The following is a 26,296-nucleotide window of genomic DNA, read 5'->3' on the forward strand; positions in this document are numbered from 1 at the left end:
CTGATACTAGACACCATGCTTGAAGATCTTCATATTCTCCATAGATCATAGCAAGGAGCCTTTTGTACATACTTAGGAGTCAATAAGTATTTGGAGAATAAATATTAAATTAAGAAGCCACTATCATAGAGTGAGGAGATAAAAGTGGCCTCTATGGCATCAGTATGCAAATTGTTAAATATCAATTATAACATGTTTGAAGAGCTTCATTTAACTCTTAAAGAAGCCAGTTCTTTATATATCATAAAAGTGACAAGATGGTCAAAAGAAAAAATATATCAAGAAAAAAGGGCAGATCAGGAGTTCTGGAAAAAATGCCATAGATGATAGAGGCTTTGTTCATCCCTTTTATGACCACATCAAAGTTGTGACTGAAACACGGAACAAACAGTAAGCAAAGTCACATAGGATCTAGATGAACAGAAGCACTACAACTAGGGAGAGAAATAAGAAATCACCCTACAATGGTTGGAGGTAGGAGAGGGCGAAGATGCAAGACTGCCTGGTCTGGGTCCAGAGTGGGACAAAGGCTTTAGCAGCAGCTGGCAGCTGCAGACATCTCTTAAAGGGGCTGTATCTGCAAGCAAACTTTCCCGGTGACAGACCTGCTTGTTCTGAGCACCAGCGCCAGGTCAGCTTCACAGGGGGCACCAGGGATTTACAGGGGGATGCTGAGTTTTCGGAGTGAGGCCCAGAGATGAAGATCTCTCCAAGACAGAAGTGTTGGCAGTATCCATTGTTCCTCTGTTGAGCTTTCCCCACTACCAGTGTGTGAAGACAAAGCCACCATAGTTGAGACGTCATCAAGCTGGATAACAGAGATTTCTCTGCCCAGTGTATTCCCTGAAACTCTGCCTCCCCCAACTTGTGCCCTGGCCAAGCCACATCCAGTTGTGACCTCTGAGAGTCCTTGCTGAGCAGCACCAAGACTCACAAAAATGGCAGCTGGTCTCATTTTCTGACATGGTTTATTGAGGCAACTATATGTACAGGATCTGTGAATTACTTGCTGAATTTTAACAGGTGGCCCTGGAGGGGCACAAGCTAGAGCTAAACTTGTACTGGAGCTCATCTTCTCTCAGGACTGTGCCAATGGACAACTATTACACAAAGTCATGCTAATAAGACAGGGGACTTAAGAGCTTTGCTTACTACATAGAAACAGATAGAGAAAGGTAGCCAAAATAAGAAGACAAAGAAGCAGAAACCATATGAGAGAACAACAGAGATCCAGGAATAACGGAGTCAAATAGTCTTACAGATGCAGAGCTCAAAACACTGGTTATAAAGATGCTCAGTAACCTAGGGGAAGTATAGATGAATTCAGTGAGCACATTAACAAAGAGATTAAAAAAAACATAAAAATGGAAATTGAAATTATAAAAGGGAACCAGTCAAAAATAAAGAACCCATGATTTGAGTTGAAGAGTACATTAGAGGGAATCAACAGAGTGGATAAAGAAGAGGCTCGAACTACCAATATAGAGAATGTGGAAGCTAAGAACACTCAATCGGAACAGTAAAAAAAAAGAAGCGAACATTGTAACAATAATTTAACGAGCTTATGGAACACAATTAAATGAAAATATTCGAATCATAGGGATACCTAAAGGAAAATAGGAAATCGAAGAGCTATTTGAAGAAATAATGATGAAAAACTTCCCTAACTTGATGAAAGAAATAAACAATAGACATACAACTCCAGGAAGCTTAGAGTCCCAAAAAAGATGAACCCATGGTAGCCCACACCAAGGCACTTTATAATTGAAATGCCAAAGGATAAATACAAAGGGAAAAATCTTAAAAGCAGCAAGAGAAAAGAAGTAAGTTACCTACAAGGGAGCACCCACAAGAATGGCAGTTGATTTCTCAAAAGAAACTATGCAAGACAAAAAGGCTTGGTAAAAAATATTCAATGTGATGAAAACTCAGGATCTACAACCAAGAATGCTTTATCCAGCAAAGCTATCATTTAGAGTTGAAGGACAGATAAAGAGCTTCCAAGACAAAAATAAGCCAAAGGAATTTATCAGCACCAAGCCAGTATTATAGGAAATGTTGGAGGGACTTCTTTAAGAAGAAAAAACATGTATCAAAAATATGAATAAAGAATGGTAATAATTACATTCCTATCAACAAGTACCTCAAATGAAAAAGAATGAAGTGCTTCAACCAAAAGGTAGAATGGCTGAATGGATAAGAAAACAAGAGCCCTACATATGCTGCCAGAAGAGACTCACTTCATATTAAAAGACATGCACAGATTAAAAATAAGGGGATGGAAAAAGATATTGCTTTGATGGATCTAGAAGATATCATGCTTAATGAAATAAGTCAGATAGAGAAAGACAAATATCACATGATTTTGTGTACATGTGGAATCTAAAGAACAAAATAAATAACAACAACAAAAATGAAAACAAACTCAGATACAGAGAGTATTTTGAGGGCTACTAGATGGGAGGGGAGTTGAGGGGATGGCAAAAAATGGCAAAGAGATTCAGAAGTACAAATGGATAGTTACAAAGTAGACGTGGAGATAAAAAATGCAACATAAGGAAAATAGTTAATAATCTTGTAATAAACATGTAAAAGGCAAGAGAGGTACTAGATTTTGTGGGGCGATCATTTTGTGAGCTATATAGATCTCTAATCACTGTGCTGTACACCTGAAACTAACATATTATTATACGCCAATTATAATTGAAAAAAATCTCCTTGAGTTGTACAATGTAAATAAGAGCAACTAATTGTCTATTATATTTCAATAAAGACAGGAAAAAAGAAAAAATGGTATATTTAGATAAATATTGTGAGCAACAAGATGTGGAAGAACACTTCAGTCTGTTTCTATATATATAAAAGTGGAACACTGGTTCACACCCATTTTTGCAAATAGAATAGTTGTACTTTATTAGTTAACAAAGAAAAATGTTCTAGTTACTGTAAAACTGTATAAGAGTAATGTGTTATTATTTAACATGAGATTTGGGACATGTAGATGAGCTATATGTAGTGTTTCAAAACGTAATCATTTGTAGTTTTAAATATTTGTCTATGGTGTCTTAACTGGTAAAGAACTTGCTTTTAATTTTATTTTAAGATAGTAGAGTGGTCTTTTTCAGGAATTAAGTCAGGGATAAACATAAGAGATTTAACAGATTTCAAATACATAATCTTCTTTATTCCCACTTCTACCCCTTAGTAATACATTGGGAGTGTGTCCAGGCCAGGATACCTTTGCTCTGACCCTGCTCGATTGTCTTCATCTGCAACCAGACTAGACTAAACCAGATAGGATTCCCAGAATGAACAACTTGCAAAATGAACTCATTCTCTTAGAAACAGCTTATCTGGGTTCTGTTTACAGAGCTGTCTGCATTATTCATCTAATTTAAGTTTCCCTAAACAAATGGGTCAAATATTAGAAAAAGTTAAGCTATAATTAAAATACATTTTAGAATATTCTTTTTCTTTATGAATAACTTTATAATTAATATACATTTTTACTTATCAGCAATTCAGTATATTTGATGTCATCGACTAAATTTGGGCTCATGATGTTTATAATCAACTTTAGTCATTTAGTGAACATTTACTCATATTCTAAAATACCATGGCTGTCTTTATATAAATTAAACACCATCATCAAAGATACAAATCAGCACTGCATAGCAGAAATAGGTTCTTAAAATATGTTATATGAAAATGAACTTTAAGACTCTGCAGTGATGAATATGAATAAGAGTAAAGTGTCCTTTCACACAGCCAGTGTTAAGTTCATATATTTGTCAAATGACAAATATATATTGAGCACCTCCTCTGTGCCAGCATCTCTGTTAGGTTTTGGAGTGAAACAGTGAACAAGAGAGCTAAAACCATTCTTTCATGGAGATTGCATTTTCATAGGGAAGATAGATTTAAAACAAGCAAATAGATAAAATATTCACACATCGTTATAAATGTTAGGAAGGAAACACTTTTAATCAGCACTTCAAAATTGGAGGCTTCCACTAAATTCTCTACATAGGCAACTTACTATTTAGAAAGTAGACCAATTTATTATCATTTGAGTATGATATCAAACCATCAAACTCAAAACTAACTAAAAGTTGAGAAAGCAGTGATTGTGTCCAATGTCTCAAGGGCTTTAATGTATATCTATCATAAATGTTACGTTTGATCTGGAGTATTCCCTTATTTTTTTCTGTGAGTCATTCTGAATGGACAATAGCAATACATTAACATCAATGGAAAGACTTGAAATATAACTAGTATAACAGGGTTTTAAAAATTCCTTACAAAAAGCTGGCTAGACTCCACATACAGATTGAAGGATAAGATTCAAAAGGTAGCTCATTGTGTCTTTTTCCAAATCAACAAAAATGGATAGAAAGACCGTAAGAGAAACATTTTAAACAGAAATATTGTGGACAAAGATGCACATTAAAAGATTTAAATTTTATGAAGGTTTTGTGGGATTTTAATATTTAAAGTTTTATAAAATATAAATAATTTCAGATAGGTTATCTAATGATCAAAACTTATTTATATGCCTGATATCTACTGAGTTTGAATATGTAGAAGAATATTATTGAAAAAATTTCAGATGCATAGACAGTACCACTAAAGGTATTTAATTGGTCTCATCCTTGATGGGAGATATACTCATATTGTACATACTGAAATAATTTTCAGAAGAACAAGTTATTCTCATTTTTTTAGGAACAATTGCCTTGAGAAATACATTTGGTGCTCTGAACCATAATTTTATTTTAGAGATTCTTTGTTATTGTCGGACATATGAGAAATATCAGTGAACCTACTGAGCTTTTCCTCAGACTGAACTGACGAAGTACTATTTGTATAAAGTATCAACTGTCAGAGACAATTCATATAGAGTCTTGCATTTTTTAAGTTATATTTGGTAGCCTGATACACACACACACACACACACACACACACACACACACACACATCCAGAAACCTCTCTTTTATAAACAAGTTTTAAAAAAATGCCGTATCCTCTTTTGTCTTTATTATCACCCCATGTCATATTCAATTTTCCCTTTCTTTTTCCTCTAGGCTCTGACTTTAAATCTTCCTGACTTTTAAAATAATAAAGCTTATGTACCAAAGCCTTTCAGAAGAATTGGATACTTACTTATTATTTAATTTTTATTTTTCAATTAGAGTTGACATTCGATATTATTTGATATTAGTTTCAGGTGTACAGCATAGTGGTTAGACATTTATACAATTTACAAAGTAATTTTCTGATTAGTCTAGTACCCACCTGGCACTATACATAGTTATTACCATGTTATCGACTATATTCCCTATGCTTTAATTTACCTCCTGATGATGGTTTCGTAGCTGCCAATTTGTACTTCTCCATCCCTTGGCCTTTTTCATCCAACCTCCCAACCCCACTCCCATCTGGCAAACACCAGTTTGTTCTCTGTATCTATGAATCTGTTTCTGTTTTGTTTGTTAATTTATATCATTCTTCAGATTCCACATATAAGTGAAATCATATGGTATTTATTTTTCCCTGTCTGACTTATTACACTTACCATAATAACCTCTAGGGTTATCCATGTCATTGTAAATGGTATGATTTCATTTTTTTGGCTGAGTAACATTCCATTGTATACATGTACCACAACTTCTTTATTTAAATATCTATTGATGGGCACTTAGGTTGCTTCCATATCTTGGCTATTTTAAACAGCACTGCAGTGAACATAAGATTGTATATATCTTTTAGAATTAGTGTGTTTATTTTCTTCAAATAAATACCCAGAAGTGAAGTGGCTGAGTTATGTGGTAGTTCTACTTTTATTTTTTTGAGGAACATCCAAAGTATTTTCCATCGTAGCTATACTAAATTATAATCCCACAAACAGTACATGAGAGTTCTCTTTTCTTCACATTGTTGTTTTTGATTTATTGATGATGGTCATTCTGACAGGTGTGAGGTGATATCTCATTGTGCTTTTAATTACATTTCTCTGATGATTAGTGATCTTGAACATCTTTTCATATGTCTATTGTTCATCTGTATTTCTTCTTTGGAGAAAAGCCTATTCAGGTCCTTTGCTCATTTTTAAATTGGGTTGTCTGTTTTCTTGTTGAATTGTATGAGTACTTTATAAATTTTGGATATTAACTCATCACCAGATGTGTCATAGGCACGTATCTTCTCCCATTCAGTAGGTTTTATTTTCATTTTGTTGATGATTTCCTTTACAGTGCAAAAAACTTTTAGTTTGATATAGTTTTATTTGTTTATTTTTTTCTTTCATTTTTCTTGCCTGAGAAGATATATCAGAAAAAATATTACTAAGAGCAATCTCAGAGAGTTTACTGCCTAAGTTTTGTTCTAGGAGATTTATGGTTTTGGGTCTTACATTTAAGTCTTCAGTTCATTTTGAGTTATTCTTGTATATGTTGTAAGAAGGTGGTTCAGTTTTATTTATTTATTTTTGCATGTATTTGTTCAGTTTTCCTAACACCATTTATTGAATAGACTTTTTATTTCATTGTATAGTCTTGCCTCCTTTGTCATAGATTAAATAATCATATAAGCGTGGTTTTGTTTTATTTCTGGGCTCTCTATTCTGTTTCATTGTTTTATGTGTCTGTTTTTATGCCAGTACTATGCTGTTTTCGTTACTATGGCCTTGTAGTACAGTTTGATATCAGGTGGTGTGATATCTCCAACTTCATTCTTTTTTTCTCAATATTTCCATGGCTATTTGGGGCCTTTTCTGGTTCCATATGAATTTTAGGATTATCTCTTCTAGTTCTGTGGAAAGTGTCATTGGTATTTTGATAGGGATTGCATTTAACATATAGATTGTTTGGGTAGTATGGACATTTAATTCTTGCTATCCATGAGCATGGTATATGCTTCCATTCATTTGTATCTTCTTCAATTTCTTTCTTCAATAACTTATAATTTTCCAAGTACAAGTCTTTTACTTTCTTGGTTAAATTTATTCTGAGGTGTTTTATTGTTTTTGATGAAGTTGGAAATGGGATCATTTTCTGAATTTTTCATTATTGCTATATAAAAATGCAACTGATTAATTTTGTATCCTGCTACTTTACTGAATTCATTTATCATTTCTAACAGTTTTTTTTTGGTGGGACCTTTAAGGTTCTCTACAGTATCATGTCATCTGCAAATAATGGCAGTTTTACTTCTTTCTTCCCAATTTGGATTCTTTTCATTTCTCTTTCCTGTCTGATTGCTCTGGCTAGGATTTCCAATACTATGTTGAATAAAAGAGGCAAAAGTGGTCATCCTTGCTTTGTTTCTGATCTTAAAGAAAATTGTTTTAGATTTTCCCCACTGAGTATAATATTAATTGTGTGTTTGTTGTATATGGCCTTTATAATGTTGATGTATGTTCCCTTTACTCCCACTTTGCTGAGAGTTTTTATCATAAGTGGATGGTGGATTTTTACGAATGCTTTTTCTGCATCTATTGATATGATCATATGGTTTTTATTTTTTGATTTGTAAATGTGGTCTATCACATTAATTGATTTGTGGATATTGAACCAACCTTGCATCCTAGGATTAACTCCCACTTGATCATGTTGTATGCTCTTTTTAATGTCTTGATGAATTTAGTTTGTTAATATTTTGTTGAGGATGTTTACATCTATATTCATCAGAGATATTGGTCTATAAATTTCTTTTTTTGTAATATCTTTGGTTTTGGAATAAGGGTAATGGGGGACTCATAAAATGAGCTTGAGATGCTTTCCTCCTCTTGGAGTTTTTAGATTAATTTGAGAAGAATAAGAGTTAATTCTTCTTTGTTTGGAAAAATTCAGAAGCAGATATTTAAAATGATCAAAGTTTTTGTTATTCCTAAATAATTCTAGGAAAAAAACTTCTGAAAGGAGGGAAATGACAGTTTTAATTTTTGGCCTTCAATCAGAAGAACATGCTTTTGGAAACTTAAGTGATCAATTGTTTGGATGCTCTCTGGAAACTTACATAGCTCAAAATAATCCAGCTTTTATTTTTTATACTTTTATAATGAAAGCTACTTTTAGTTCATTTTTTTCTTTTAACATATATGCTTGTCAAAGGAATTCCAAGATTCCTAACAAGTTTAAATAGCTTTATAATAGCTGCTATGGCGTGAGAGTTGGGATATAAAATGAATAAGTTGTTAGCTAAGAGTAAGGAAAACTCCCTAAAAACTCCAACAGTGAAATGCAACAGTTAACATGATTTAGTAATGTCCCCAAAGAGAACCTATAAGAGTTTTATTAACACCTGTTTACTGGCTGTTTATCCTCTACTTGTAATGTTGGGGGGAGGGGTGGATCAGTGCTTGACTCATGTCATATAATTACATTTGTTCTCAAATCAATATTTTGTTTATTGTATTGGGCCAGAACACCAAATTATGTGATTAAAAGATCTCGTCTGTGTAAGGAACAACTAAAGCCTAATTTATTAGTCCCCCATATATGGCAGTATATGCTAAGTTAATAGCTGACTCCCATTTCAAAGTATAGGATGTATTTTTTCCACCTTTGTTGAAGAATAATTGTCAAATAAAATTGTATATATTTAAGGTGTACAATCATTTCACAACGTATATAGATATCAAGCAATAGGAAACATTTTATTGATCTTTTGGAATGCTAAATTTATGGCTGCTACTCTGATTGAATGTCTGATTGAATTATATTGTTTCTCTGAGTGTAATCAAAGTTTATTTTTAATGAATCTATTTTCATTTAACACAATTTGATTTAGGTACTTTTCCGGATGTAAAAAAAATAGTAAAATGGTCAAGGGTCAAAGGCTTTGATTTCTCCACTGAATAAAATGCATATGACTTTTCAGGTAGATAAACAATCTAGCACTTTTAGTGTAACCTCAATAAATAGCATACATTCTTATGAAAGTTTCCAGATGTCTCACATTTTTGGGGGGAAAATTGAAAAAATTATACCTGCAAAATTTAAAATACAGGCTATAAAAATGGAATTTATACTTGAGTCAGCAAGATAACATAAATTCATTTAGAAGACCAAGTGTAAGATCGTAGGAATTTATGGGACCTATAAGAAACAGAAGAGTGTGTGCTCTGTCTATGGGTAGACATTGCTTCTCTAATCCATCTAGTTGTGCTGAGACAGTAAGTACGTGGGACCAGTATCTTCTTATTGCGTGTGTGTGTGTGTGTTTGTTTTTGTTTTTGTTTTTGTTTTAGAGAACCTGCTATAAGTTTAGAGTTCACTTAAAATTTTCAGATTTTCAAAGTTCTGGGCAGACTGGTTTGCCAGTTTCGAGCCTCTACTTTAAAAGATCACATGACAAGGTATATAAATGTTGCATCACTTTATTGTACACCTAAAACTAATATAGTATTTTATGCCAACTACAGTTAAATAAACAATTAAAAAGAAAATAAAAGAAGTGTAGTGTAGAAAGAGCACTGGCTTAGAGATCAAAGGAGCCATGGATTTTTTCTTGTTTCTTCTACTATTTAAATGCATATCTAGTGACTTTATTATGTTTCCATAAGGATATAACAGATATTATTATCTTTGGTGGAGGGTTAAAAAAGTGGTCCCCTCATATACAGTAGAGGAAGCAGGGTGACAAATTCAAAAGGCAGTAGTGTGAATTAGGAGTCTGAAGAACTCTGACACTAATTTTCTATGTAACCTTGGTCAAATAATTAAACATCTCAGGGGCTAATTTTCAAATTTGATAAATGGTAGTGTTGGTGGGTAGTAAACCCAAGCAGTTCAAACACTCAATACATCACATAGGAAAAAGAAGAGCTTCACTAATTAACAGGATCAAAAGGGATGGCTCCCTCTTGTTTTTCCTTCTACCGCTCACCAGCATTTTCCGGAAGTTCTTTTAGAGTCTAGTTCGAAATCCATTGGAATAGATCATCTAAAAGGTTGACCATATATTTAAAATTCTCTGTTTTAAGTAATTTACCATGTGAAAAATTAGTTACTTTCACATCAGAGATAGGACTTACTATGTGATATTCAATAGTGAATTTTAAACTTCAAAATGACTTAAAATACTTAAATTTAATGGTCTGTGAGTTCTTAACTGGACTTCTTTGTGGTATTTTATTGCCTTGTCATATGTTTTGCATGCTGTTTCTCTATTATTAAATGTGATTTTATGGTCTAAGATTAGGTTTAAAAAATAAGAATTTTATATCTCTGATTTCTCTACTAAACTGATTCCAATCAGAGAAGGGAAAGCTAGGTAGCAATTATTGCCATTAACTTTGTGGACTTGCATTCATGTACTACAAGTTAGAAAAATTAAAATGTGCAAATTTATTTATCAGTGGTACAGGATAAAAATGATCTTGATAAATTTAAAATATAGCCTGCTTTTAATTACTCAGGTTTTGGATCTCAGCCAGAGCAGAATCACCTCTAGTAGTAATTCATATGTTAGGGGAATGTCTCCATATAATAAAGATAATCAGTGTCTTAATTCAGTGAAAAATTATGATGATTGGAGCTGGTAACCTGAGGAGAGACCCTAATTACTCATCACTATATGTTGTAAGACCTTGGTTGATAATCATTCAAATGATGGCAGTGGTATATTGAGTATAGTATCTAAGCCAATGTTTTTTGATGTGTAATCCCATTTTTCCAGTGCTTTTGTAAGAATGTTGTGGAGACTATATATATTTCAGCCACAAAGATAAGTTTTAGTAAATTTTAGGCACTTTGTTAATGATTTTAGTTTTATAGCCAGACAGAATTGGGGAGAGGCAGCAGAATACTATTTTAGGAGACAAAGAGGTATTGGCGGGGATATGAAACATTCTAGGCCAACTCCAGGCAATCCTGATGAGAGCTGTTCTATACTGAGCTGTTAATATTTGTGAGATTTGCTTATTCAGTCAAATTTTCCAAAATTTTGATTATTTGACAAAGTACAAGAAAATCTAAAATAAATGAGTTGACATCGCAAGAGGAACAAGTGCAGAAGTGTAGAAGTCACATTTTATTTCAAATGTCAAAAATAAAGTATATGTAGTTAACTTACAGTTTCTAAAGTCCTAGAGTTACAGCTACAATTAGGCAGTATTGTAAAATATAGTCTCACATTTGACAAGACAAATTAAAAATTTTCAAAAGTCAAGGCAAACTCCTAAGTTTTAAATCCTTAGCAAAAGACAGTTAACTCACAAACAAATATATTTATTGTATAATACTAACAAGAATATTTCAGTATTTGGTAATTTTAAAGTCTGGGCTTAAATAATTTGTGAAGTTCAGGTTATGGAAGATTTAAATGATTTTTTTTTATTTTTTGAACTTAGCATATTTATATACATATGATGATAGCTAAAAAAATTCTGTTGAGTTCACAAAATTTCTTTAGTAAAAAAGAAGAGAATCTTTGGTAAAAGGAGAGAAATGTCCTCCAGTCTAGTGATATATATAGCACACTGGATCAAGGAAGTATGCATTAGCATTCACTTAGTATGTATAAGTATATTTTACTTTAAGTAAGTGTCATTTCAAAACAGATTGAGTGTGTGAACTATAAAGCAAAATCAAATAGTTCTGTCAGTTAGATGACAGAACACAAAAGTAGATGAAAAAAAGGCTCTTTTTTTCATTCTCACCTCCTTTCCACAGCAATCCCAAATATATGTTTGCATTTGTGGTTTATTTAAACATTTTTCTGCAGACCTTTCAGTAGGGAAGCAGTTGCCTTTCAAAAACAAACAAACAAACACACACACACACACAAACTGAAAGGAAACTTTTACCAAAAAAAAAGGCTATTAGAAGAATAAATTATAAAGAAATGAAGAGTCAAATGTATATATTCATAGTGGGCATTATAGGGAAGTTCCCATTTCTATACTAAGTAGAAGTACCCTAGGTTCAAAACAGCCAAATTATAATCCTTATAGTTTTTTTTTTTGTAGCGTGGCAATTTAGATTTCATTGTTCCTGAAAATATTATACTAGTGGAAAGAATGGTTGTTTTACTAAGCTAATTATGTGGGAGTTTTCATTGTTTTTTTATATGTGCTTAACTTATTTTGTGTGGATGTTTGTATGACAGTATGTTTATGTGTGCATGCATGTGTGTTTGTGTGTGTGTGTGTGTGCATGTGCGCACGTGTGTAACCCTTTGGGGGAAGATGTAAGATAGTTTAGTGTTACTCCAGAAGTAAGTATAGAGTGAGCTGTGTGTTTAATGGCTCCATGTTTAGGAAATTAAAGCACAACATTGATATTGGCTTACTTTTATTATTCTGTTGGCCAAATAAAAAATACAAAAAATCTGGAAGGGGATATTTTCCCCCCTAAAACGTATTGGAATACCCAATGGGATGGGAAAGAAGGATCTTGAGAGAAAGGGAAAAGACACGATATTGCTGAATCTTTTTGGGAATTGCTACGACCCAAGGCCATTTTCTTCAACAGACATCTATAACCTTATTTTATTGCCTTCGTCTATAGAAAATCCCTAAACAACATGACATTTCACATTATTCTTTAATCAGTGTGGGATTACACTGGAAATGTAATAACATCATCTATATATTTAAGATATTATCTAACATCAATCCAGGCTTCCTACCTTCTTTGTACTCTTCTCTACTGGTGTTTCATTGTATGTAACCTATCTAAAATTTCTGCAGAGTTTAAGAAGATTTTTTTTGTGTGTGAAATATAATTAAGGCTTGATTAATTGGAAGCTAAGTAACCAGAACTCTCAATTAACCAGTTTTATTTATTTATTTTTTGCTATACTCTCCTTTTAGAAGGAAGAGGCAAATGACAAGAAAACAAGCTGTTAACAGGTATTTATGTATTTATTTTTTTAAAATCAACTTCCTGGGAATGTCCTGGAGCCTGTACAGATTCAGCCCAACTTCAACAATTTGGTTCCCTGTACTATATTAACTAAGGTAGGAAAGCAGAGCCACTAAAAATTTTCAGCAACAGTTGTTGAATCTTGCTTAATAATTAGTTAATAATTAAAAAAAATGAAGTCCAAATGGCTATGGCTAATTAGAACCTGTCTATCATTTGAGGTTTCTAGTTGGTTGGGGTCTCCATGGTTCACTATTGCCAGTTAGTAACCATTCATACCTGTTAACTGGGAGTGGATTCCAGGACCATGCAGTGGGGAGATGATTTCTAGCTATAGAGTGCAACTCCTTCCCTGGAAACTGAAGCAGATGCTAGGGAAAGGCTTCCAAGTTGATGGGGGTTGAGGGAGGGTCACTGTCATAAAAACTTTGACACCTGTGTAAAATAATGGGGAAGTAATTAACCCACCCCACGACTCTGAAATGCTTAGGAAGGTACATTCACTTTTGCAGGGCAGCACAGGCTATTAAGTGTGCTACAGCAATAAGAGAAAAAAAAACACAGTTCTTCTAATCTTTTGGAGTTGTTCTAAGCATTAGGCAAGATATATTTTGTAGACATGCTAGTAGTTTCTAAATATTTAAAAATATTTTTCTTCTGAAAATATATTTTTAAAAATATTTCGAAGTCTAAGAAGCTTGAAATTTCCTAAAATATCTGTGACAGTTTCAGTTAAATTGCAATCTGAGAGACCATATTGCTTGAGGTCTTAAACCATTTAGATTGTAATGGGGAAAAAATAGGCAGTAACTCAGAGAGGTAAGGGCGAAGGAAAGCAACCCATGATACTAAAGTATATTTCGATATTGCCTAGCAATAGTGCCCCCTTTTCTCTTCCACACAGACTACTGAGATTAAATAACCTTTCAGTGACTTTCCCCCTTCCTCCAGGGCTTCTCTTGATTCATGATTTATCCATATGTTTCTACAAGAAAAATGTCACAGAATTGTGGGGGAGTTGGGGACCACACTGGGTTTTCGACATAGAAAATAAAAATCACTATGGTGGTGTTTCTAATATCTGGAATATTTCCTATATTAAATATTACCCTTAAGTATCATGCACACTAAATAATACCCAAATGACCTGAATCAGTGAATGTGCCTCCTTAAGTGCCAAACATTTTTGTTAGACTGTGACTTCAATGCCGGGGTGACTGGAATCTATTAAATTTCATTAATGAATATTAACTGAAAAAATTTAAATGGATTAAGTTTTGAGTTTAGGTTTAGGATATTGAAAGTAAGTGTTTTAGATTTTATAGGAAGGCAATTTAATTTAGGCATTAAAATTGACTTTTATTTTACTTTTATTTTCCTAGAGAAATGACATGCAACTAATGTCAACTTTGTAAATTAAGCATAACAATAGTTTGTAACTGTATGCATTTATTTATAGATCAATTATAACACATTACATATGTACATATATATGTAATGAATTTTTAGATTTACTGTAATCTAAGAAAAACCATGAAATGTTTTTAAAAGTAAATGTCCTGATTCAGTCCCAAAAACTACAGAGAAACAGGAGAGTCTCAAACTCTAATGCCTATAGAGGCAAGGTTCATAATTTAATAAAAGACTGTAAGTAATAGGGAATAGTAAGGACTATGGTGACCTATAGAGTATATATTCCTACCAAAGTTGCCAGCTATTAGCTCAGCTGATTGCTACCATGTGTGAATAAAGGCCCAATATTGTTGAGATCTGACTCTTTAAGAGAAGCCAGGAAACCGAATTTTTATATGAACTGGATTTTAGGAATTTACCTAATTCTTAAATGTTGGTAACTAACTAATTAAAAAGCAAAACAACAAAACAAAACAAAACAAAGCAACAACAACAACAACAACAACAACAACAAAAAACACAGTGCAGGCAAATATCGACCTCTGCTTTAAATGGTAAATCCTCTAGGTACTGCAATTAAAAAAAAAAAAAACAGTATGTTATAAATGCACCTGAAGATCTTGAGACAGAAAATCCATATAAAGTAAATAAATTATAAGTATAGTGCTTGTAAATAATTCTCCTGGTATTCAAAATAGTGGTTATACGGTTTTTGATGTTTTTCACATGATGGAAATAGCCAAGATAGTTTTCCTTTAAAACGGTTAGAAAGTTAAGATAAAATTATGAATTTTTGTTTTCATATTTATCAATGAAACACAGTATGAAAGATCATTACTGCCATGTACAAAAGAGAATATGTTCTGTCACATAATTAAGGCTTCTATTTAAAGCCAAATTAACGGTGCTTTAATAGGAAGAAAGCCATGTATATAGGATGTACCTTTTTTTTCTTTAAATTGGCTTGTCTTTAAACACTTTCTAAATTTTACCTAGTGGACTTCCTTTATTTTTACAAATGGTTAAAATAAGAAATAAGAGAAATGTAAGTAGTTAACACAACAAAACTTCATTTGAACTTTTGATAGGCATTGGCAAAGATAAAACAAAAGTTGGTCATCTGAGATTTTATTAAGAACTAACTGACTGATCTGAGACTTTGCTTGTTTGTCTGTCCTGCCCTAGACCTTAGCACATAATCTCACTGTGCTACAATCCTTTTGACATCTGTATGCCCCTTTCATCACTGGCAATCCAAGAGCATATTTATCTAAAAAGGAAACAATTAAATTCCTATGTCTCTAGAAAAAAAAGAAAAAAGAAAAAAAAGAAAAACACCCACTGTTAAACCTGCTTTAATGACCCATACAATGTGCACCATAAATCCTTAGTCAGGATAGTAAGTTAACATTGTCATTTCCGATGAGAAACTTATCAGAGGACTTAAAAAAAAAGGAAAGTGAAAAAGAAAGAGAAAAGAATGCAAAATCTCAAATCCTGAACTAAGAAAAAATATCATTTGTTGACAAATTATTCTGATCGCAAGTTTAACACAGACACCTGAAAGACGAGAAATTGTTGGACAACTGGTCAACACATAAGACAATGTGAAAAACAGCTGATGTTTACTTAAATAAAATTTGGGTGGACAGCGCTGCCTTTTTTAGATCTTCAGATAGTTTTGACCACAAATAATCTGTTGTGTGACAGGGATGAACTGATAAATTAAACTCTTCCCTAAAAACTTTGATAACTAGTGATTCTTCGTTAATTGGTTACTCCTCAAAGTAGAAAATTTAAAAAATGAGTGATTATTTGATGTATTCGAACAGCATAGACATATAAATAAAGTATTTCAGGATAAACTTTGGTGAACAACTAATACTTTTTGTTATTAGAACATCATAATAGCTAACACTTTTCACATGTGATATCCCAGATGATTTTCCATTTATTAATTTATTTAATCATCATAACAATCCTACAAGGCAGGTACTGTTATTGTGACCCATGTGTTATGGATGATGATACTGAGGCACAGAGAAGGTTAAGTGACTTATTTAAGGCCATGCAGCCTACACATACCAGAGCCAGCATTTGAATCAAGGCGGTCTAATTTTAAAGCTCATATATTTTGGACTAATATATGTCATAACCTGACAACTGTAATCATACTAATTACCAAACCATCACATTTAATTATGCATATCTTCTGACTTGTTGAAAAATGACACTTCTATTCTGAATTCAACTTGGTAGCATCATGTTTATTGTGTAATAAATTATCAAGTTTAATTTTAAATTAAATAGAAAGAGCAGGAAATAAAGAGAGACAACTGTGGGTCAATAACCAGGCCTACATTTTGCTTCATTTGATTCATTACTCATTTTTTAAAGATGTATCTGTAAGCATTAATGATATGACTAACACTAATTTCCTTTCTACTCCACCATTCATTAGAGGTAATCGCTATATTAAAATTGGTGTGTATTATTGCTGTGGGTTTTTTATTATATGTGTAAATATCAGTATTAATTTTTGTGTTTTTAAAGTGTACTTAAATGGTTTGAAACTATACAATCTTTTTGTAATCATTTTCATATTTTTGAAGATTTATCCAGGTTGATACATGTAGATCTAATTTATTTATTTTTTAATTGTCCATTATACTATTTCATTGTATGAGTATACCACAGTTTGATTATTCTTTACTAATTGATAGATGTTTAGGTTATTTCCAATCTTTTGTTGTTACAAAGAGTGCTGTAATAGACATCATTTTTCTTGTGTCTACATGGGATAATTTCTCTGGGTTATAAACCTTGAAGTGAAATTGTCGAGTTGTGGGCTAGGTACATCTTCAACTTTAATAGTTATTGCCGAATTGTATTCTAAAGCTGTTCTGATTTACACTCCCTCTAGCATTACACAGAAATGCCTATTATGGCTGGTATAGTAGATATTTTTAACAAACAATTCTTAGAAGAAAAAAACTATTGATTCTCTTTCATGAGTATACATATAGTTGGAACATTAATTCTTATTACTTAGTGTACATAACAATGTTTACTGATACTATTTGTGTCATGATTCTTCATTTTAAAACATATGTAGTTCAGATAAAATAAGGATAGTACTTAAAATTTGTTAAGTATTTTCTAGTTTGCAATGTACTTTCCCATAAAATCTCTCATTTGATGAGATAGAATGGCAAGAAGAGCTCTGGAAAAAGAGCCAGAAGTTCATGAACTTAAAACAACCCTGTAAATGCAGTTAGCATTAATATGATTGCTAGGTGGAGGCCCAGGGGAGAGAGGGAGCAATTGGGGGAATCGTTTTATGAACTATATAGATGTTTAACCAATGTACTATATACTTGAAACTAATTTAAATCGATAAATTGAAAAAAAAACTTACAAATAACTCTGTGGCTAGGGACTTCAGTTGTTGCACCTATAAAATTAGAATGTTGGACCAAGCAATCTCTTAGAGACATACTATAAACTTTGATCTATGATACATATCTTTCCTTTTCCTTGAATCTATAATTTACTTATTGTGCATAAAACATAAAGACAAAATTGAATTTTATCAATTTGTGAAAGCTGTTGTAACACTCTCTGGCTTAGTTAAGACCATAAGTTTTCTTATTTATTGTTGTGTTTCTCTTAATTCAAGGACATTTGGGGGTGGGAAATGGGTAGAAGGTTGGAGCAGGATCTCAGTATTATTGGTCTAGACAGTGGCAATATGCCATCTTGAATTCATTTTCAATGTTTTCCACTCTGACACTTCACATTACAATTGCTGAAATACGATGAAAACTCAACCACTATTTGTTATGACTTTAGGTTTCTTTTCAAGATTTTTTAATGCGCATTTCAGATACAGAGAAGAGAATAGTCAATATTTTCAGTTCACTTAAGGTTTGATTCCAACAGTACTTTTATGGTGCTGTATGTAACTACTTAAAGAAGAGGGAAGACTCAGGTTGCCTATTCTGTATAATCTGCATTTCTTTTTGGATAATGGGAGTAAGTAATTGGATTTGGTGTTTGCAGAGTCTTTTGATTAGGAAAATCTGGATCTTTACCCCGAGATTTAACAAAGAGCTTGCAGGGTTTCTTAGATTCTATGTGTACTAGAAGGAATACTTAGTTAGGATTCCGTCTAATAAGAAACTAAAGTATAATAGGGATTCAGTTGAAACTGATGTTATATAAACCTTCAGAATTGCAAATATATCACATAAACACACTCACATACATTCACACACACAAATATAATCTCTCTAGCACAGAATACCTATTACTTTCAATGACTTTTAAAAAGAAAATTTTACCTATGTGGACATTGAACATAGTTATGTTTTTAGTGATGCTTCTGCTTATGGAAAGTGGCAATTCTGGCAAACAAAGTAGAAATGAGTTAATCTCTTATGATGAAGACATTTTTAGGAGCTTCTCCTTTTATATAGTCCTGAAGAAAGTTTTTGTCTGTGGCATTTCTAGAAAGTGAATTGACCTCCTACAAAGTTTTAATTTTAGATATTACAAGAAAATTGTTGTTCACACACTTTTCTCAGATGATCTTCAGATTAATACAGTTCACATATGTTTACCTCATTGTCCAAATGTGACAATAAGCCTAGGGAATCCCACATACATTGCTTTTGAGGGTTTTCACCCACTTTGATCTATTTGTGAACTGACTAAGAGGCACATATTTAAGGACTTCCACTGTTATTTTTAAAAATTGGCACCCTGTTTTATGGTTTAATCATACTCTGAAAACCACTATTTGCTTACTGGATCACTTCTACTTTCAGTGAAGAGGAACTTGTGCCAAGTTAATCTAGATTATTTGTGGCCAGTTCCTACTTATCATATGTGGAGATGATTTAATCAGATTTTCTTTTTTAACTTTTTCAATAAGCACTAAATAAATTACTTAAAGTAAAAGATACTCCAAAGCCTTTAAGCTAGTTTTTATAGGTCAGAGCATTTTTAAGACAGCACTTCCTGGGCATAATACACTAAGTGGCTGACAAAACTATTGGAAAATCAGTACTCTCTACTTTTTTTAAAAAAAGTAAATATTATGGTTGTTGAATATTTACAAAAAAAACAAGAAAGGAAAAAATATAAGCATTGTTGTATTGCCTTTATCATCTGAGTTTCTAAAAAGTATTATTTGTATTTGAGAAGTTAACAGATATTTATTTACAAAACCATTTAAAGTTGTTCCATGTACTACTCCTTATTGAGTACTGACACTTTTGTTAGCCTGAAGGAAGCCTTGGCAAACAACATTTATCTTTTATCCACAAAATATCAAAATTATGGACACTTTTTGTCTTTACCACTGTCTGCAAGAATACCTACCTATGCACTTTGCTATGGATGGCATCTAGATAATAATAGTATAATATTAGTATAGGAAATATTCCTTTTTGCTTATTGAAAACTGTGTTTCCTTGGGATTACCTACATTCTTGTCCACATTGACCTTGTAATTTTGCTCACAGTTGGAAACGTAATGCAGAGTAACTAAGATAATGTTGTTTGCACAGACTTTAAGTGGAGTGACATTATAGTCAAGCAAGTGTCATATCACCCAAAGTGAAGAAAGACTTAATTACCATAATCCTGTGAATACTAAAATTTCTTGGCTATGTGTACATAACAATGTAATGTTCTGCATGTTGCATTTAATAATGTGAAGGTGCAATACATTAGGTCTCAGGCTATGTGTTTCTTTAATATAAAGGAAAATGGAATAATGGAAGAAAAACACTTTTATAGTAGAATACTTGTTTGAATGTTCAGGTGAAATCTGTCTTTTAAACTTAGAAGAGTTCCCTAGTTATGTGAAAATGAAGGGACTGATGAAATATTAATACATGTAGATACCAGGGTATAGGCTGACAGACCATGAATTTCCCTAGAAGACACAAGGTAGATCTAACCAAATGACTGAGACAAGATTAAGAGAAAAGGTTGATAACCACCTATTATTGTGCAATAGGGAATATATCACTAATTTACAGAGAGTGGTGACATTTTCTAAAATTGTGTAGCCTTATTCTTAAGTTTGTCAGTGTAACTAATTAGTTGCTAAAACGGAGCTGATTCTAAGACCCAGTATGAATACATTTGAAAAGGCAGTGAATTGTTCCTAAATTTGTAGGGTTTGTAATACATCTTGATGAATGCTACAAATTAATGTGAAGAAATGGGACTACTGTGTCAAAATGACTGTTTTTTGGTTTGTAATCCTTAAAGGAATTATGTTTTGTAGCAACGTTCTCTAAAATCCATCAGATACAGGTGAAGTGCCCTAAAGATATGCCCTGATTCTGTTTTAGATAACACTGTTTTCAATACAAAGAATATACTTGCTAAAAGGGTTCTTCTCCTCCCATCACTTTGAAGATCTGCTGCTATTTTGGATTATTATTTGGAGTTTTTATTTTTTAAGTTATTCAAATGCCTAAAAGTGAGAAAGAATAAAATGATTAAGCTATAAATCATTTAAAAATGATTTTTAAAAAATTGTTTTAAAATAAACCCGTTAGAAAACTGAAATGTAAAAATATATGTAGCTGAATCAATAGATTCATGTAAGTGGTATATTATTCATAATTTATGATAAAAAGTGCTAGATCATTTTATATATAGTGTTCCACATTTTTAATAACAGCAGCCATGTTATTTGTTGCAATTAGGAGAGTTTAAAACATTTTGAACTGATTTGTATTTCCTATGGACAATATTATTTAAATATATAAACAAATATTTTTAGATATTTTATTTAGTAAAAATCAAAAGATTTGGACATTTTAATTTTATCATTAATTAATTAGTTAATTAATTAATTTATTTATTATAGCGACACTGGTTAACAAAATCCAATAAGTTGCAGCTGTGCATTTTAACAGTAAAGCATATATATATATATATATATATATATATATATATATATATATATTTACACTATGTGTTTACATCCCATAGATAGATTTCTTTATGTCACTACATATTTGATCTCTTTTACCCCATACATTTTTATTTTAAATGATTAGTTATTGCCAAATAGTTTATTACTGTTGGTTGACAGATTTGTATGGTTATGCTGCTTAAACATAAAATTAGCTTAAATAACAAAAATTGCAATTTTATATTTTTCTACTGCAAGAGATTTACAAATGCCCATTAAGTCACAAATTGATGTATCTAACATATTAAGTATATAGAAGATAATGGTTTTATTTTTAAACTATGATTTACATTTGACAATAAAGTACTCACTGAATTCATAACACTGCATAAAGGGATTTGGGACATCTCTTTGAGACAGCCCGTTTAAAAATGGTATATACATATTTTACTTTTTGATTGCATTAAAAATTGTGCTTTCTTTATTTCATGTTTGTTCAGCTCTTTCTTTTCAAAAATCACTTCTTGTGATTTTTAGACCTACGTTGGATTCAAATTCATGTAGAGATAATACAGTTTTTAATTAAGTTGGGCTTAACACAAAGGTGGTTAGAGGCAGTTTTTTTTTCTTTCAGTGAAGTTATTTTAGAACAGCTTTAGATTTACAGAAAAATTGCAAAAATAGTACAGAGACTTCCCGTGCACCCTGTATCCAGTTTCCCTGTTGTTAACATCTTACAATTAATGAATCTATTTGTCACAATTAATGAACCAATATTGACACACTACTGTTCACTAAAGTTTATACTTCATTCAAACTTCATTCGGTTTTTCCCTAATATGTTTTTTTCTGTTCCAGGATATAGGATGCTGCCTTAAATTTAGTCATCACATCTTCTTGGCTATGATAGTTTCTCAAACTTTTCTTGTTTGAATGACTTCGACAGTTTTGAGGAGTACAGGTTAGGTATTTGTAGAATGCCTCTCAATTAAGGTTTGTCTGGTGTTTTCATTATTGTTAAATTGGATTTGGGGAGAAATACCACAGAGGAAAAGTGCCATTTTTATTACATCGTATCAAGGGTAGATATTATTATTATGCCTTATCATTCTTGAGGTTGACCTTGATCACCTGGCTCATGTACTATTTGTCAGGCTTCTACTCTGTGAAGTTACTTTTTCTCCCCTCCCTGTCTGTACTGTACACTTTGGAAGTTTATGAAAAAAAGTCACTATATGCACCTTACAGTTAAGTGGTGGAAAGTTATGCTTTCACCTTCTTAAAGGCAGAATATCCACAGAAATTATTTGAAATTCTGTGTAAGAGATTTGCCTCTCCCTTCCTTCCTTCCTTCCTTCCTTCCTCCTTCGGAAGGAAGGAGGAAGAATCTCCCCTCTTCTCTTCTTCCTTCCTCCTCTCAGGACGGAAGTCTTTTCTTCCTTCTTCTTCCTTCTCCCTCCCTCCCTCCCTCCCTCTTTTCTTTTCTTTCTTTCTTTCTTTCTTTCTTTCTTTCTTTCTTTCTTTCTTTCTTTCTTTCTTTCTTTCTTTCTTTCTTTCTTTTTTCTTACATTTATTTCTGTATAGACTCATAGGTATTTATTTTATACTTTGGGTTATAATACAATACTACAATAACTCATCACTTAAAAATTTCCTGATTGGCTATTAGAAACTCTTTCAGTTGGCTCCTCTATACCTTTTACACGACCCCATGATTGTGGATTTTTATTAGAAGTTTTTGTAGCATTACCCCAGGCTTATCTTGTGTGTTTTCTACCCTAGTCCTAGAATTGGCCATTAGATAAAGTTTTGGTTAAGGAAAGTTTTGATGTTTTCAATCCTAAGCAAGTGTTGGAGGTGGCTAAGAAAGAGAGTCAGAGGAATTCTCTCAGTGTCATTTTCTTGTTAGTACCTAAATTTTCCATCATCCGGATAATGCACATAGGCCTCATTCTCTCACCACACACATCTGCCCATTTTTCTCATAATATCTATTGAAAAGAGAATGAAACTCCTCACATTTATGGTCATGCATAGATTTAGAAATATAATGTGCAACTCTCCAACAAACATATCCCTTCTGCAACCCATCCTTCACCCTGTATCCAATACATTATTTTGTCATCAGTTTCTGAGTGGATTTGTTTTTCCCCTCAGGGATAGTTTTGGGTCCACTGGGTTTGGGAAATATGGGATTAAATAAAAATAAACAAATTTGTTTACCACAGGTCTCAGAGTCTATAATTTAAAAATTTGTTCTAGGAACCTAAAAAGGATATAATATGTAAGATTTCTGTTTTTTTGATTAAAATAAACTTTTTGTTCAGATAATCTTGTTTAATTCCTCAGTATAACAACAACTAACTCATGACCATAAGCAAATCGCTTCACCTCCATAAGTCTCTGTTTTTTCATCCATAAAATGAATTTATGAATATCTCTCACAAGATTGTTGTGAAGAGCAAAAATAAGCAAACGTATGTAAGATTGTTTTGGAAATGCTAACATGCTGTGGTAATTTAATAAACATCATGTAGGTGGGACACCATGCTTTTGCTTTGCTGACCATTGTTATCTCCAGTATCTAGCATATTTCCCTGACATTTAGGCCTATATATTCACTATTTTTTTTATTGAGTAATTGAATTATATTATTATTACTTACATTATTTTCTATTTCTCTCCGAGTGTTATATAGCAGCTTATGATATTTTATAAATTGTTTTAAAATTAGGAGTTCATGTAACAAAATGCAGCCAGAAATGCACATTTGAAGTGGCTATGCAAAACACCCCACAATTTTTTATTTGTGCCTCTGTTTTGCTGAGCATATGCTCCCAGCCAATGACTGGCTGCATTCAAATTAGTTTTTGTTACTTTAAACTGACCAGATTTCCTTTTCAAATAAGGGCACTGGAGCTTTCACCTTGACACTGTGGTGATGTAAAATTCCTGCTGCAGAGTCACTGAGCTGATGCTAGAAGAAAAGGAACACCTGTGAACACAGGCTGTTAGAAGGCCCTCAGAGCCCTAGAGTGTTAAGGCTACAGATGCTGGGTTGAGAAGCAGTTGGAAGTGCTTTGTCACTCCTTCTTGTGCAACCACAGGAGACTCACTAAAGGAATTTTACTTTGGATTTTTACTTTCTTTGGACGTATAATTTGTGTTGATTAACAGGAGTTATGGGGTAGAACTGTGATTAGGGAAGCAATATATTTTGGTGAGTATAGTAGTGTCTAGAAAGTAATGGGAATAGGGAGCTCATAGAATCCATTTTGTTTAATTCCCTACAAAACAATGTATTTTATAGGTATTCTCAGATGTAAAGATTTTTGCTTCCAGCTTCTCTTTTTAGAGAATCAACTGGAGCATGTTTATTATATTTGGTTTTGAGAAATTATCAGCCTCCCTAGAATTGCTATGTGATTATTTAAAATCTAGGAAGAACCCATTCAGCTTCGGAAATTGTAAAAAAATATTTGAATCAAATTCTAGGCTTGTTGGTTAGTTAGTGAGAAAATAGGAAAGATCAGTTCGTGGGGGTCTTTCTTAATATTTACCTCAGGATGATACATACTAGCAAAGCTTTTTCTATTATGTAATTCATGAACACTGAAAAATAGAAATGCTTTAGTTAAAAAAAAACCCTCTATATGTAATAAAGGTACATTCACATTTTCAGAGACAGACATCCTTCAAAGATAGTTAAACAATTTGTAGCACCATTCTTATTCACACTCTGTGATAGTTAGAAATTCTGCCCCCTCCCCAATATTTTATTCCTTCTCAAAAGATGAAGTATAGACTTTAAGGCTGTATAAAATATGTGTGAGTGGAGAAAAGAGAGTTTAATATTAGATTATGCAGTACTATGACTATAATGACTTATGAATTTACTATTTTTTCCTGAATCTACTGCTTTCTTTAAAAAACTAGATTTCCTATTTAGAATATCAACTGGCATTGTCACTAAATTATTAATTGCAGATTTTAACCAAATATACTAGTTATTTATTTAATTGAGATGAGTAGTTGTGGGACAAGACATTCTTTTGCGTATGTTCCTGAAATTTTGAAACTTTCCTATATAACATATAACCATCTTCTTTAAAAATAAACATTTACAAGAAGGGGTTTTAAGCAAACATTTCTACTTTAATCCAGAAATTTCATTTGGGAATCTTCCCTTGTACTTAACAAATCCATTGAGTTTACTAAATTTGTAGCAGCACAGTGAAATTCTAGCAACTGCAAAAATAATTGGTAAAATTAAATTAAAAATTTTGTAAACAAGTGAAGTTATTATCCATTCTGTACAGCACTACAAATGTGGGAGGACATGTTAAAAGATAAATTAGGCATGAACTGCTTCAATCTGTAAAACGAACATGTTAGCAAATGGCTTGTGTTTGTAATTAGTATTTACGGCCACAGGAGAGTGCCTCTTTTAAAACAGTGACAGAAAATTGATCAGTTTACGTTGTTATAGCAACCAAAAGACTTCCATTGCTTCTGTTGGGTTTAGCCTATTATGCTATATACCAATGTTAAGAAATATATTTATGAACTATAAACTATTCAATAATGTAAAGGAGGTCGAGATGCTGAAATGCCAAACTGACAAAGTCCGAATGAATACTTGAACACTCCATAATAAGCTTAAATGTTCTATGGTTGTCATGACATTTCTTTTACAAAGCAAATGATGTCTGGAAAAAAATCTTAAAACTAGACAAAAATGCAAATCCCTTTATGACAGTATGTGGCTGTCACATTTATAGTAACAGACAATAATTGATGATTTATGAGGTGACACCATGGCAACAAAGTCTTTCATCATTGGCACCCCTTGGTTACTTTTATATCAGAGGCTTGCAGGCGCCTGTGAAAAGTTTCCAACATGACATATACGAAAGTCTACTTGTATCTTACTCTATTAGATATCGTTTAATGCAGGTTGGAAGTGTTGTAGAGATTTTCAGATCATCTGACAAAGTGAAAGTTGGCAATGTCTTGGGTAAAATTCTCTGTTAAACTAGTAAGAACGTTCAGTAACTTAAAATGGAGATTTGT

General features: G+C 32.4%; 1 protein-coding gene across 11 annotated transcripts in view; it reads left to right on the plus strand.

The window, feature by feature from the left end:
* DACH2 (dachshund family transcription factor 2) overlaps nucleotides 1-26,296 on the plus strand; it is a 667,650-nt gene that overhangs the window by 168,514 nt on the left and 472,840 nt on the right. For 7 of the 11 annotated variants that reach the window (XM_036226591.1, XM_036226595.1, XM_036226597.1 and 4 more), the window contains exon 2: nucleotides 12,819-12,857. The exons of the other annotated variants lie outside the window; for them this stretch is intronic. In XM_036226591.1, the coding sequence (XP_036082484.1) occupies nucleotides 12,819-12,857 (39 nt within the window). The remainder of the gene's footprint in view (nucleotides 1-12,818; nucleotides 12,858-26,296) is intronic. 11 annotated transcript variants of the gene reach the window in all.

Source organism: Rousettus aegyptiacus, unplaced genomic scaffold, assembly GCF_014176215.1.
Source record: "Rousettus aegyptiacus isolate mRouAeg1 unplaced genomic scaffold, mRouAeg1.p scaffold_m13_p_9, whole genome shotgun sequence".
Lineage (NCBI taxonomy): Eukaryota > Metazoa > Chordata > Mammalia > Chiroptera > Pteropodidae > Rousettus > Rousettus aegyptiacus.